Raw genomic sequence first — 14,620 nt, 5'->3', positions numbered from 1 at the left:
CCTCCTTCTGGAACCCCCTTGAAATGCCTTCTTCCGGAACCCCCTTGAAACCCCTCCTTCCAGAACCCGCTCGAAATCCCTCCTTTCGGAACCCACTCGAAATCCCTCCTTCCGGATCCCCCTTGAAACCCCTCCTTGGCTTTGAAAACAGGCACCCCCCAGAAACATTGGATTTAAATAAAATCAACTTTAATGTTCCAAACAGTTCTTAGGCGTATTCCAATAATATCCTCCAAAAATGGGGGGGGGGTCCATTATTTTTTTCCAAGTCCGAAGGATACGATTCACATCGGGAATGGTGGAAAACCTCATCGTGTCAGATCACGTCAGAAACAAAAATCAAAATTATTAAATTTAAAGATTAAAATTCCTGATTTGTCCTAAATGTCTGAACCGTCAAAAATTTAATAATTTTAATTTAATTAAAATTATAATTTAAAATTAAATTTAAAATTAAAATTAATTTGAAAATTAAATTTATAATTAGAAATCATTTTTAAATTATTCAATTTATTCAATTATTCAATTTAAAAATGAAATTTAAAATTAATTTTTATATTAAAATTTAACATTAAATTTGAAATTAAAACTATTAAATTTTGGACAGTTCAGAAAACTAGGAACATTCAGGAAGGCCTGCTTCCATAAGGAAAAACAAGACAAAGGTGGGAATCAGGGAACCCTCCAGGTTCAGAGAAAATGGGATGCCCAATTAAATTTCCAAGGAAAAGCTGCGAAAAATCATATTTTGTCATCCGCCCACCCAGAAAAAAAAATGACAAATTCGACGGCAGGGTGGAAATTTGGAAAACTCGGGATCTGATTGGTAACGGGGACAGAATAATTCCGATTTGCAAACACAGATCTGATTGGCGGCGAGGAATGCAAATTTTTGGAGGAGTAGTGGAAATGGGAAAATCCCGTACAGAAAAAAGCAGATTCTGGATTTGGGCGCTATGGGTTGGTTTCTATATTTTCCAGCCAACGGCTCAGGAATATTCCGGAAGGCCCAGGAAACCCGGGGGCAGGGTCACGACCTCCAAAAGGATGGGGGCAGAAATCCCTTGGGGAGGGGGATCTCATTCCGCCGCAAGCATTCCTGAGAAAGGAAAATTATGAAAATATTATTATTATTATTATTTAATTTCCCTACTGCTTTTACCTTCCCAATAAAAATCCCAATGTGGTTTACAGCCCATAAAACATGGATCTGTGTTGCTTTTTTAAATTGCAAACAGTAGAAAATCTGCAAATTTTGAGAATCCACCCAATTTGCAATAGGGGCAGGAGGAATTTCCATTGCAACTAGATCTCTTGCTTTTTATTGCAAACAGTGGGGATTCTGCAAATTTTGAGAACCCACCCGATCTGCAAGAGGGGCAGGACTAATTTCAATTGCAACTGGATCTCTTTTTATTGCAAACAGTTGAAAATCTGCAAATTTTTGAGAATCCACCAGATTTGCAATAGTTTTACAGCCCATAAAATATGGATATGTGTTGCTGCTTTTTTTTTTTTCAAACGGCAGAAAAATCTGTTTCTTTCTGTTGCAAACAGTTGGAAATCTGCAAATTTTGATAATCTACCCAATGTGCAATAGGGGCAGGACTAATTTAAATTGCAACTGGATCTCTCTTGCTTTTGATGGCAAACACCGGGGATTCTGCAAATTGGGAGAACGGTGCAATCATGCAAAAATTCTGAGGGCACCTCTGTTGCTTGGGCGGGATTTGCAAAGGGCCTCACCTCCAGAAACTGTTTCAGCCTGATGAACGAGCCCATTTCCACAGCGCCGGTGATCGCTTCGATCCTGCAGGGAACAAGAGGAAGCTTTGGATTGCAAACAGCAGAAAGCATGCAAATTTTGACAGTAAACCTAATTTGCAACAGAATAATATCAATTGCAACTGTATCTCAATTGCTTCCTATTGCAAACAGCGGAAAGATTGCAAATTTTGACAGTAATCCTGACTTGCAACGGAATAATATCAATTACAAATATATCTCTGTTGCTTCTTATTGCAGACAGCGGAAAGATTGTAAATTTTGACAGTAAATCTGATTTGCAACGGAATCATTTCCATTGCAGCTGTATCTCAATTGCTTCTTATTGCAAACAGCGGAAAGATTGCAAATTTAGACAGTAAATCTGATTTGCAATGGAATAATTTCCATTACAACTGGATCTGCGTTGCTTTTTATTGAAAACGGCCAATTTTGATTACAGACGTGATTGGCGAGTACCTTGGGAGATACTCTTCTCTGATCAAGATGATCATCTTCCAAAATTGGGCCTGGTAGACTTTCATGAGAGCGTTGCCACAGACCTGCAAGAGGCAAATAATAATAACAACAACACACACACACACACATATATACACACACACACACACACACACACACACACACATGTAACAAATGTAACAAAAACAATAAAAACAATAATAAACAATAATAAAACAACAAACAACAATAATAAAAAGAACAATAAACAGAACAATAAAATAAAACCAACAATAATAACAATAATAATAATAAACCCTCCGCCCGGACACCTGGGACCTACCTCCAGAAAATCGAAGAGGACTGTGGCCGTCACGTCGGCCAGGGGCTCCAAGTTCAGGATCTGGGCCAGCCAGCGCCAGGCCTGGTTGAGTCCGTGCGGGTGGTTCTGGGAAAAGGATAAAGACTTGATTGAAGTCCATTAAAATTGATTGGATTTAAATCGCTATTCAAATCCCTAATCAGCAAGACTTGATTGAAATCCAATCGATTGAAATTGCGATTCAAAGCTTTAGACAGTAAGACTTGATTTCAATCCAATCGATTGAAATCTAAATCCAATCGATTGAAAGGAGCCCAGGGTCATCTAGCCCAACCCGCAATCCCGAGACCCAACCTCCGTTTTCAGAATCCGTACCCCTTGTCCGTCACCGTACGGCCAGCGGAGCTGAAGGATAGCGGCGTACAACCGGATCATTCCAGACATCCGCTTCAGGAAGTTGTCCTGAGCCTCCAGTTTCGAATCATGCGCCTGATAGCCCAGGAGCCTGTGGGCCAGAAGGGGAGAAGTTAAATCCATCCATCCATCAATCAATCAATCCACCAATGAATCAATCAATGAATCAATCCATCCATCCTTCTATATATCCATCCATCCATCCATCCATCTATATATCCACCCATCCACCCATCAATCAATCTATATATATATCCATCAATCCATTAATCCATCCATCCCTCCATCCATCCAATTTGCCCCGCCCCCGTTTCTGAATAATCACCTCCGGTAATCCTCCGGGGATGCCCCTTCCTGGAGCGCCGGGCGGACAGGAACAGCGTAGGGGCACTTCCTGTGGAGGTGGGCCAGCAGGAAGTCGCCCACCTTGGGGTGGAGCTCCCAGATCCCGGACGCCACCACGGCAATGGGGAAGGCCGCCTCGTGGTGGGAAGCCACCTCTTCCTCTCCTTGTTTCTGCAAAAAAAACCAAAATCATCAACAACAAAAACCCAGGGTTCACATCCTTCAGGATTTCCCCATAAAAATGGTTTGTTGCATCTCCTTTTTCATTGCACTGCATTGCACGAAATGTATTTTGATTTCCTTTTGTCTCCTTTTGCACTGCATTGCATTACATGTCCTTTAATTTAATTTGCATTGCACTGCATTGAAAGCCCTTTTACTTAATTGAATTTCATCTCGTTTTCGCTGTGCTGCACCGAATGTTCTTTAATTTATTTTCATTCCATCTCATTTTGCGCTCCACTGTACCGCACTGAACGTCCCTTAATTTAATTGAATTTCATCTCATTTTTCACTGCACTGAATTGAATGTCCTTTAGCTTAATTGAATTTCATCTCATATTGCACTGCACTGCACGTCCTGTAATTTATTTTCATTCCATCTCATTTTACGCTGCACTGCGCTGAACTTTCCTTGATTCAATTGAATTTCATCTCATTTCCCCCCCACTGCATTACATTGCCGCCGAGACCACATAACACCGGTCCTGAAAGACCTACATTGGCTCCCAGTACGTTTCCGAGCACAATTCAAAGTGTTGGTGTTGACCTTTAAAGCCCTAAACGGCCTCGGTCCGGTATACCTGAAGGAGCGTCTCCACCCCCATCGTTCTGCCCGGACACTGAGGTCCAGCGCCGAGGGCCTTCTGGCGGTTCCCTCACTACGATAAGCCAAGTTACAGGGAACCAGGCAGAGGGCCTTCTCGGTAGTGGCACCCACCCTGTGGAATGCCCTCCCACTAGAGGTCAAAGAGAACAACAATTACCAGACCTTTAGAAGGCATCTCAAGGCAGCCCTGTTTAGGGAAGCTTTTAATGTTTGATGGATTTCTGTATTTTAATGTTTGATGGATTTCTGTATTTTAGAATTTCTGTTTTGTTGGAAGCCGCCCAGAGTGGCTGGGGGAACCCGGCCAGATGGGCGGGGTATAAATAATAAATTATTATTATTATTATTATTATTATTATTATTATTATTATTATTATTATGTCCTTTAATTGAATTTCATCTCATTTTACACTGCACTGCATTGAATATCCCCTAGCTTAATTGAATTTCATCTCATTTTTCATTCTACTGAATTGCACTGCATTGAATGTCCTTTAACTTAATGAATTTCTTCTCATTTTGCATTGCATTGCATTGCACTGCAATGAATGTCCTTTGATTTAATTTAATTCCATCTCATTTTGCATTGCATTGCACTGCACTGCATTGAACGTACATTAATTTAATTGAAAATTTGGCTTTTGTCAGCTTTTTATCCTTGTAAACAGGCAGAATTCTGCAAATTTGGGTATTGGAATATTCCCAAATACTCACCACAAATTTTTCCGCTAGTTTGTAATAGGCAAAGTTGAGGCCTTCGGGATGCAGAGCGACGGATACGCTCTGACCTCCCGATCGGACGGGTTTTCCAGAGAGGAGAGCGTTGATTTTGTCAAATATCTCCTTCAGCTGGGATCCTGGAAGGAAAAGCGGAGGAAAAAAATTGGGAACGAATGAAGGAATGAAAGGGGGAGGAAGGGAGGAGGAAGCACAGGGGGAAATTGGGAAGTCGGAAGAGGGGATTGAGGGAGAAGGAAGCAGAGGAAAAAATTGGAAATCAGAAAAGGGGATTAAAGAAGGAGGAAGCATTAGAAAGTTAGAAAAGGGAGGAGGAAAAATTGGGAAGTCAGGAAAAGGTGAAAGCGGAGGAAAAATGGGAAATTGGCAAAGGGAGGTGGAAGCAGAGGAAAAATTGGGAAGTCGGAAAAGGGGATTAAGGGAGGAAGTGGAGGAAAAATTGGGAAGTTGGAAAAGGGAGGCAAAAGTGGAGAAAAAAATGGGAAATAGGAAAAGGGAGGTGGAAGCGGAGGGAAAATGGGGTGATCGGAAAAGGGGATTAAAGGAAGAGATAGCAGAGGAAAAAATGGGAAGTCGGAAAAGGGGATTAAGGGAGGAGGAATTGGAGGAAAAGATTGGGAAATCAGAAAGGGATTAAGGAAGGAGGAATCGGAGGAAAAATTGGGAAGTCGGAAAGGAAACACCCCCTCTCTGACCTGCTCTGGTCGAGATTTGACTGACAGGGGTGGTGACGGCTTTCTGTAGATCCATCTTTATTTTCTTCTCCTGGAAGATGGAAAGGATCATCAGCATTTTGGGATTTTCCCGCCCAGGAAACACACACTCCCCCTAAAAAAACCAACCCGTGCCCGCAATTCGGGAAGCCCCACTTCTGGGACGGGGGCCATGGTGAGTTCCGCGGGGGAGCTGCGGGAAAAGGATCCAGGGACTCATACAGAAATCTGGGGAATCGTACAGAGATTCAGGGAATAGTCCAAGGATCCGGGGGAAATCGCCTGGTGATCCGGGGGCTCCTAAAGGTTGCAGGGGACGCTACCTGGCTGTCTTTGCTATTGGTCAGGCAACCAAAGGAAACCACGCACTGGTCCAACTGGTGCTGAAGCTGCTGGTACCACTGGAGGGTCTTTTCGTCGGGCTTCGCCTGGAGCCCTGAGGATTGATTGCATTTAAATAATAATAATAATAATTCCAAGGACGACAGATACATCGGTGTCCGAAACAGGGGGTTAATTAGAAATAATTCCCAGTATAAAATAATAAATAATAATAAATAAAATAATAAGAATAAGAATTCCATCACAACCACAAACAGAATGTAGAAAAATAAATATAATAATAATAATAATAATAATAATAATAATAATAATAATAATAATAATAATAATTCCAGCACAACCACAAATGGAATGTAGAAAAATGAATGGATATTAATTTCACTCTCGGGTGAGAACACACCATTTCTCCGGGCCTTTCCGGAATCCGGGATGGGGGCTTTTTCTGGCTTCTGGCTGGGCATTTTCTCGTTTTTTTCCTTCTCCGCCTGGGCCGCCACCGCCGCCACTTCCTCCTGACGCTTCCTCTGTTCTGCGGCAAGCGAGAGCTCTTCCTGCAACCTGGAAACGAGGCTCCGCATTTCCAGGAGCGCTTGGTCAGCCGCGGCCACATCGGCCGGATCCGGGAATCCTCTCTGGGGAAAGCAAGGAGGAGGGGGTTGGATGGGGCCTGAGGGTCATCCAGACCAACTCCCTGCAAGGGAGGAAGGACAAGAAGGGAAGAAGGAAGGACAAGAAGGGAAGAAGGAAGGACAAGAAGGGGAGGGAAGGGACAAAGGGAAGGAAGGAAAGGAAGGAAGGGAAGAAGGAAAGGCAAAAAGGAAGGAAATGAAAGAAGGAAGGGAAGGGAAAGGAGGAAGAGAAGGAAGGCAAGATGGAAAGAAGGAAGGGGGAAGAGAAAGAGAGAGAGAGAGAGAGAAAAGGAAGGAAGGAAGGGAGGAAGGGAGGAAGGAAGGAAGGGGAGAGAGAATGAGAGAGAAGGAAGGAAGGAAGGAAGGAAGGAAGGAAGGAAGGAAGGAAGGAAGGAAGGAAGGAAGGAGAGAGAGGGGGAAAAGAGAGAGAGAAAAGGAAGGAAAGGAAGTTCCCGTCGGTGGTGCCCTCACCTCGCTGGCCAGCCGCACCAGGGCCGAGACCTCCCCGCAGATCTGGTTGCCGCGGTTGGCATAGCCGGCCAAGTTGGCGGGGAGGCCAGGTTGCCGGCAGTCGGCGCCGAGGCTCTGGTTGATCTGTAGGAGTTCTTCCTGGACGGCGTACAGGTGCCGGAGCCGCCCCTGGCCCTCTTCCCGACGCTGGGACTCCACCTCTTCCTGGCGGAGGCGCCGCTGCTCCGCCTCGCGCAGCTTCCGGCTCAGGAGCTTTGGGGGGAGAGAGGCAGAGTCAGGGAGGGAGAGGCGGGGTCGGGGAGGGAGAGGAGTCAGGGAAGAGGCGGAGTCGGGGAGAGGCAGGGCCAGGGAGGGAGAGGTGGGGTCAGGGAGGGAGAGGAGGAGTAGGGGAGGGAGAGGCGGAGTCGGGGAGGGAGAGGAGGAGTCGGGGAGGGAGAGGTGGGGCGGGGAGGGAGAGGCGGGGTCAGGGAGGGAGAGGCAGGGTCAAGGAGGGAGAGGCGGAGTCAGGGAGGGAGAGGCGGAGTTGGGAGGGAGAGGTGGGGCCAGGGAGGGAGAGGTGGAGTCGGGGAGGGAGAGGAGGAGTCAGGGAGGGAGAGGCAGAGGCGGGGAGGGAGAGGCAGAGTCAGGGAGGGAGAGGAGGGGACCAGGGAGGCAGAGGCGGGGCCAGGATTTGCCCACCCCGCTGGAAAGCGGGGATCTTGGCTCTCAGAAACCGTCCCGGGAGGGCAAAGATCTCAGGAGTTGCCCAGCAGCCCAGTTCAAGAGCTTCCCCTTCCTCCCTTCGAACCCAGAGCCCGAGCCAAACCTTTGCCCGGAGCTGGTGCTCCTCTTTGAGCTTCTCCTGCTGGCCCTGGGCTTCTTTGGAGCTGGGAAGCAATGGGAAAGATCAAAATATTATAATTTTTTTCCCCAAACAAGGCCTCGATACAAATCTTTTCATAAAAAAATTCTCGGCAGATCAACGCATATTGAAATAAACGTTTAAATGAATATTTTGACTAAACGTTTAAAGAAATATTGAAACCATTGAAACATTCATATAAACATTTAAATCAACGTTTCGCCAAATAAATATTGAAATAAACCTCAAAAGGAGTATTTCAACCGGCTAAATATTGAAATAAACGTTTGTTTTGTTTTTTAAAAAACGTTTTGCCTAAACATTTAAAGAAACATTGAAACTACTAAACATTTAAATAAATGTTTGAAAAAATATTCAAATAAACCTTTAATGCAGCATTTCAACCGGCTAAATATTGAAATCAACGTTTAAATGAACGTTTTGACATAAACATTTAAATCAACGTTTCGCCAGATAAATTATTTCTCTGGTTCTGATATAGAGACTTTCATTGGGCCAGCAAATAATAATAATACTAATAGCAACAGCAACAAAACAACAATAAAATAAAATAATAATAATAAACAATATAGTAGTGGTAGCTGTAATAATATTAATAATGATAATAATAATAATTTTTGATAGTGAAGATAGTGACCATCATATATATATATATATATATATATATATATATATATATATATATATATGCCACTGAAAAGAGATTTGATTTTAAAATTATTTTTCTCCTTCTGATATAAAGAGACTTTCATTGGGCCAGCGAACAACAACAACAACAACAACAACAACAACAACAACATGTTGTTGTAGTTGTTGTTTAGTCGTTAAGAACAACAAAATAATAATAATTATGATGATGATGATAATGATGATGTTTAGTCGTTAATTGTATCTGTCTCTTCGTGCCCCCTTGGACCAGAGTACGCCAGGAGAATATTAATAATAATAAATAAGATTCTTCTTCAATAAATTATTATTATTATTATTATTATTATTATTATTATTAAATAAATAAATAAATAAATAAGATTAAAGATTAGTTGGTCTCTAAGGTGCTACTGGAAAAGGGACTTCCTCTCACCTCTTCTCCACTTCCTGCCGCAGTTGCTGCCATTCCTGGTGGTACTTCAGCTCCCTCAACTCGTCAAAGCGCTTCAGCAGTTCCCAGGATTCGCCCCAAGCCGCCCGGCCGGCCCGATCCTGCAACTCCAGGCGGCGTTCCAGCTCCTCCTAGAGGGCAGGGTAAAGGGGGAGGGTGGGGCGGCCATGTTTTGGAAGGACCTGGAGGTAGATCTCGGCTCAACCTCTCCAGGTCCTTCAAACATTCCTCACCAAGGAAGACCTGGAGATGTTTTGAAGATGGCTCAACTTCTCCAGGTCCTTCAAATGTTCCTCACGAGGAAGATATGGAGATGTTTTGAGGACGACCCTCAAGGAAGACCTGGAAATGTTTTCCTTCCCTTCATTTTTTCCTTCCCTTCTTCCCTTCCTTCTTCCCTTCCCTTCCTTCTTTCATTTCCTTCCTTCCTTCCTTCCTTCCTTCCTTCCTTCCTTCCTTCCTTCCTTCCATGGGCGTACCCGGGGGGGCAGGGGGGCAGCTGCCCCCCTAGAAGCAGGGCCGCGCAGCCGTGGGCGAGAGCGGCGCTGCCGGCGGTGCTGGTGGGCAGAGGCAGAGGCAGCAAGGTGCTGAGGCGACGCCAAGTTGCGTGGACCGGCCTCCGGCCTCCCCAGCGAGCCCTTTAGCACACCTGCTTTTCCTCAGAGGCTGCAGAAAAACACTTGAAGACCGCTCTTAGTGGGCCGAGCAGAATCTCATCCTTTGCCTCAGGCAGCCCACCCTCTGCTCGTCCCAGGCAGCCCCGCCGAGCCACGGGGCTGCCCCCCGTGACTTTCCTTAGAGTGTCCTTTGGAACCAAAAAGAACAAAAATCAACAGCGAGGAAGGGGCGATTCCTTCGAGATCACGAAGCAGGAAGGGAGGGAGGGTCTTTTTCTTCTCCCCTCCTTCCGTAAAGATGAGCCTTATTGAATGAGCCTCCTCTTCCCCGCTGCTTTACCTGCGCCTTCCTTGCCCCCACCCCTCCCCTCCTCTAGTATGTGGCCCACTTTATTTTTGCCGCAAAATCGAGCGCTAAAATGTCGCCGCCCTCCACCTTCCCCAGGACTGTACCACTCCAGGTGCCAACTTCAATAAAATATTGGGGGGGGGGAGGTAAGCCCCACCCCGCACAATCGACCACAAGACGCAGTGCTTGCACTTCATTTGGATGGCGATGCCCATCAACTTTGGGGGAGAGGGAAGCCCTCTCAAATATTTTTTATCCCGCGCCTTGGCCCCACTCCTTGCCCCATCCCCTCCTGTGCCTTGGCCCTGCCCCTTGCCACCCAGTTTTGATCCTGGGTACGCCCCTGCTTCCTTCCTTCCCTTCCTTTTTTCATTCCCTTTCTTCCTTCCCTTTCTTTTTTGCCTTCCCTTCTTTTCCTTCCTTCTTCCCTTCCCTTCTTTCATTTCCTTCCTTCCCTTTCTTTTTGCCTTTCCTTCTCCCCTTCCTTCTCTTCCTTCTTTCATTCCCTTCCTTCCTTTCCTTTTCTTCCCCTCCCTTCCCTTTGCTTCCTTCTTGCCTTTTCTTCCTTCCTTCCCTTCCTTTTTTCATTCCCTTTCTTCCTTCCCTTTCTTTTTTGCCTTCCCTTCTTTTCCTTCCTTCTTCCCTTCCCTTCTTTCATTTCCTTCCTTCCCTTCCTTTTGCCTTTCCTTCTTTCATTTCCTTCCTTCCCTTTATTTCTGCCTTCCCTTCTTCCCTTCCTTCCTTCTTCCCTTCCCTTCCTTCTTCCCTTCCTTCCCTCTTTCATTTCCTTCCTTCCCTCCCTTTCTTTTTGCCTTCCCTTCTTCCCTTCCTTTCCTTTCCCTTCCCTTCCCTTTCATTTCTGTTTCTTCCCCTCCCTTCCCTTCGCTTCCTTCTTGCCTTTCCTTCCTGCTTTGCTTCTTTTTCTTCCTTCTTCCCTTCCTTCATTTCCTTCCTCCTTTCCCTTTCTTTTTGCCTTTCCTTCTTCCCTTCCTTCTCTTCCTTCCCTCCTTTCATTCCCTTCCTTCCTTTCCTTTTCTTCCCCTGCCTTCCCTTCCTTCTTCCCTTCCCTCTTCCTTTTCCTTCCTTCCCTTTCTTTTTGTCTTTCCTTCTTCCGTTCCTTCCCTTCCTTCTTCCCTTCCTTTCCTTTTCTTCCCCGCCCTTCCCTTCCTTCTTACCTTTTCTTCCTTCACTTCTTCTCCTTCCTTCTTCCCTTCCCTTCCTTCATTTTCTTCCTTCCTTCCCTTCCTTTTGCCTTTCCTTCTTTCGTTTCCTTCCTTCCTTTCCTTTTTGCATTCCCTTCCTTCTTCCCTTCTTGCCCTCCCCTTCCCACCTCACAGGGGGGTTGGTCTGGATGACCCTTGGGTCCCTCCCAACCCGTTTAAGGTCCGGATATCCCTTTCCCCCCTCATCCTCGGTTTCCCCGGAGAGGATTCCCGGATCCGGCTGTCATGGCCTCGGCCAACCAAGCGCTCCCTTCCTTCTTTCATTTCCTTCCTTCCCTACCTTCCTCCCCTCATCATTCCAAGCTCAACCTCTCCAGGTCCTTCAAATGTTCCTCACCAGAAAGATCTGGAGATGATCCCACTCACCTCGCCCTCCGCCGCCAGGATCCGTTCGTACAAGCGCAGCAGGCCCTCGATCCCGGGGCCTTTCGGATCCCTCCGCTTCTCGCGGCACTGCGGGGCAGGAAAAAGAGGGATCGGGTGAGGAGAGACAGAACTCGGAAGGAAACGGGAAAGGGGTCGCCGGCGGGTGGTATCCACCGTTTTCGAGTCACAATACACCTTAATATGGTATTTATGTCATATTTATATACAGGATACGGGCAAGGGATGTAACTGTTTTCCCGTTGTCCGATTAACGGTAAGATAGGATAGGAGAAAAGGATAGGATATGACAGAACAGAAGAATAGGATAGGATAGGAGACAAGGATAGGATAGGAGGATAGGATACGATAGGATAGAAGGATAGGACAGAAGGATAGGGTAGGGTAGGATAGGAAACAAGGATAGGAGACAAGGATAGGATAGGAGGATAGGACAGAAGGATAGGATAGGAAACAAGGATAGGAGACAATGATAGAGTAGGAGACAAGGATAGGAGACAATGATAGAGTAGGAGACAAGGATAGGATAGGAGGATAGGATAGGATAGGAGGATAGGATAGGAGACAAGGAGAGGAGGATAGGGCAGAAGGATAGGATACGAAACAAGGATAGAATAGGAAGACAGGATACGATATCCTTGTTTCCTATTCTATCCTATCCTTCTGCCCTATCCTCTTCTTGTCTCTTATCCTATCCTTCTTTCCTTCTATAGGACAGAAGGATAGGATACAAGACAAGGAGAGGATAAGAGGATAGGATAGGATAGGACAGAAGGATAGGATAGGGTAGGATAGGAGACAAGGATAGAAGACAAGGATAGGATAGGAGGATAGAAGGATAGGATATGATAGGAAACAAGGATAGGATACAATAGGACAGAAGTATAGGATAAGAGATAAGGATAGGATAGGAGGATAGGACAGAAGGATAGGATAGGAAACAAGGATAGGAGACAAGGATAGAGTAGGAGACAAGGTTAGGATAGGAGGATAGGATACAAGACAAGACAAGGTTAGGATAGGAGGATAGAAGGATAGGATATGATAGGAAACAAGGATAGGATACAATAGGACAGAAGGATAGGATAGGAGATAAGGAGAGGAGAGGAGAGGATACAAGACAAGACAATGATAGGATAGCAGGATAGAAGGATAGGATATGATAGGAAACAAGGATAGGATACAATAGGACAGAAGGATAGGATAGGAGATAGGGAGAGGAGAGGAGAGGATAGGATAGGAGGATAGGACAGAAGGATAGGATAGGAAACAAGGATAGGATAGGAGGATAGGATACAAGACAAGGATAGGATAGGACAGGACAGAAGGATAAGATAGGAGACAAGGAGGATAAGGCAGAAGAATAGGATAGGAAACAATAGGAAACAATAGGAAACAAGGATAGAATAGGAAGACAGGATACAATATCCTTGTTTCCTATTCTATCCTATCCTTCTGCCCTATCCTCTTCTTGTCTCCTATCCTATCCTTCTGTCCTTTCTTTCTATAGGACAGAAGGATAGGATACAAGACAAGGAGAGGATAGGAGGAGAGGATAGGACAGAAGGATAGGGTAGGGTAGTATAGGAAAGAAGGAGAAGAGAGGAGAAAAGGGGAGGGCAGGAAGGCCAAACTCAATCCCACAGAGCCAGAGTGAGTTACCTGCGTGACGCTCGGCGCTTCCGCATGGGGGGCGGTCACTCCGCACGGTGAAACAGGGAGCGCGGGCGCAGCTTTGGGAAGGGCGGCTTCGCCAGGCGCTGATCCCTCCGGCATCTCCTCGCGAGGCAATGGGGCAATTCTTCCAAGGACCCATCCAGCGTGGGGAGACAGCTCCGGGGGCGATCGATAGCCCTCCAAGATTTCCTGGAGGCGACAAGGTGGCGTGTGGGAATCAGCAATAATAAGGATAAGAATAAGCAAGCTCTTCGTTGTCTTTAATAATAATAATAGTAATAATAATAGAAACCAAAAAACTGCTTGATGACTGTCAATAATAATAATAATAATAATAATAGAAACCAACAACCTCCTTGATGAGTGCCAATAATAATAATAGAAACCAACAAGGTGTTTTTAATAATAATAATAATAGTAGTAGTAGTAATAATAATAAAAACCAACAAGCTGCTTGATGACTGTCAATAACAACAACAACTAATAGAAACCAACAAGGTGAGTGTCTTTAATAATAATAATATAAGCCAACAAAGGGGCGGCTTTCTCCTACCTGCCCCTGCTCGGCGCTCCAGTGCGGGAAGTAGCGGAGCCGCCCTTTGCCGCTGGCCCGCAGCGCCTCCACAGCCGGCCCGCGGAGCCGCTCCGAGCCCATGCCGTCGGAAAAAAATCACGACTAGGCCGCGTCTCCGTGGCAACCGGGACGCCGCTTCCGGTGCAGGGCGGAAGCTTCTGCCCGAATGCTGAGTGACGGGCCAAGTGGCCTATGAACGGGCGGGATGCTTGTTTGGCAAGCGTTGAATGACAGGCCGTTCGGCCTATGAACGGGCGTGGAGGCTTTCCCTCGTCCGACGAGGCCCCGCACGAGATTGAGTGACAGTCCGTTTCGCTTATGAGCGGGCGGGAGGCTTGTCGTCAGTAGCGGGAAGGTGAGGCGTTGAACGACAGGCCGTTCAGCCTTATGAGCGGGCTGGAGTGCTTTCCCTCGCCGGCGAGGCCCCGCCCGACGCTGAGTGACATTGGCTTGGCCAATGAGCCGGGCGGACTGCTTTCCCGCGCCGGGGAGGCCCCACCCGACGCTGAGTGACAGTCTGTTTGGCCTATTGTTGTTTAGTCGTTTAGTCGTGTCCGACTCGTCGTGACCCCATGGACCATAGAAGGCCAGGCACTCCTGTCTTGCACTGCCCCCCGCAGTTTGGTCAAACTCATGTTCGTAGCTTCGAGAACACTGTCCAATCATCTCGTCCTCTGTCATCCCTCGTTTGGCCTATTAGCGAGGCGGAAAGATTTCCCTGGCCGGCAAGGCCGCGCCCGATGCTGAGTGACAGCTGCGCTGGCCAATGAACGGACAGGAAGCTCACGATTGACAGCCGGGCCGACAGG

The 14,620-nt window shown here is 46.4% G+C and overlaps 1 protein-coding gene across 1 annotated transcript; it reads right to left on the bottom strand.

The window, feature by feature from the left end:
* Nucleotides 1-172: 172 nt before the first annotated feature.
* Nucleotides 173-13,948, bottom strand: GLE1 (GLE1 RNA export mediator). Its single transcript, XM_035114014.3, has 16 exons — nt 13,791-13,948; nt 13,223-13,426; nt 11,543-11,629; nt 8,970-9,118; nt 7,832-7,892; nt 7,027-7,278; nt 6,327-6,558; nt 5,908-6,020; nt 5,567-5,636; nt 4,848-4,990; nt 3,285-3,475; nt 2,921-3,050; nt 2,567-2,671; nt 2,245-2,327; nt 1,747-1,810; nt 173-1,099 (listed from the first exon to the last, which is right to left on the bottom strand). Exons 1-16 carry the CDS (start codon nt 13,890-13,892, stop codon nt 1,031-1,033), a joined length of 2,055 nt encoding a protein of 684 aa, XP_034969905.1. The 5' UTR covers nt 13,893-13,948; the 3' UTR covers nt 173-1,030.
* Between the last annotated feature and the right edge of the window lie 672 nt (nt 13,949-14,620).

The sequence above is a fragment of the Zootoca vivipara genome, chromosome Z2 (genome assembly GCF_965207765.1).
Source record: "Zootoca vivipara chromosome Z2, rZooViv2.hap1.1, whole genome shotgun sequence".
Taxonomy (NCBI): domain Eukaryota; kingdom Metazoa; phylum Chordata; class Lepidosauria; order Squamata; family Lacertidae; genus Zootoca; species Zootoca vivipara.
This window is presented reverse-complemented; position numbering and strand designations above follow the sequence as displayed.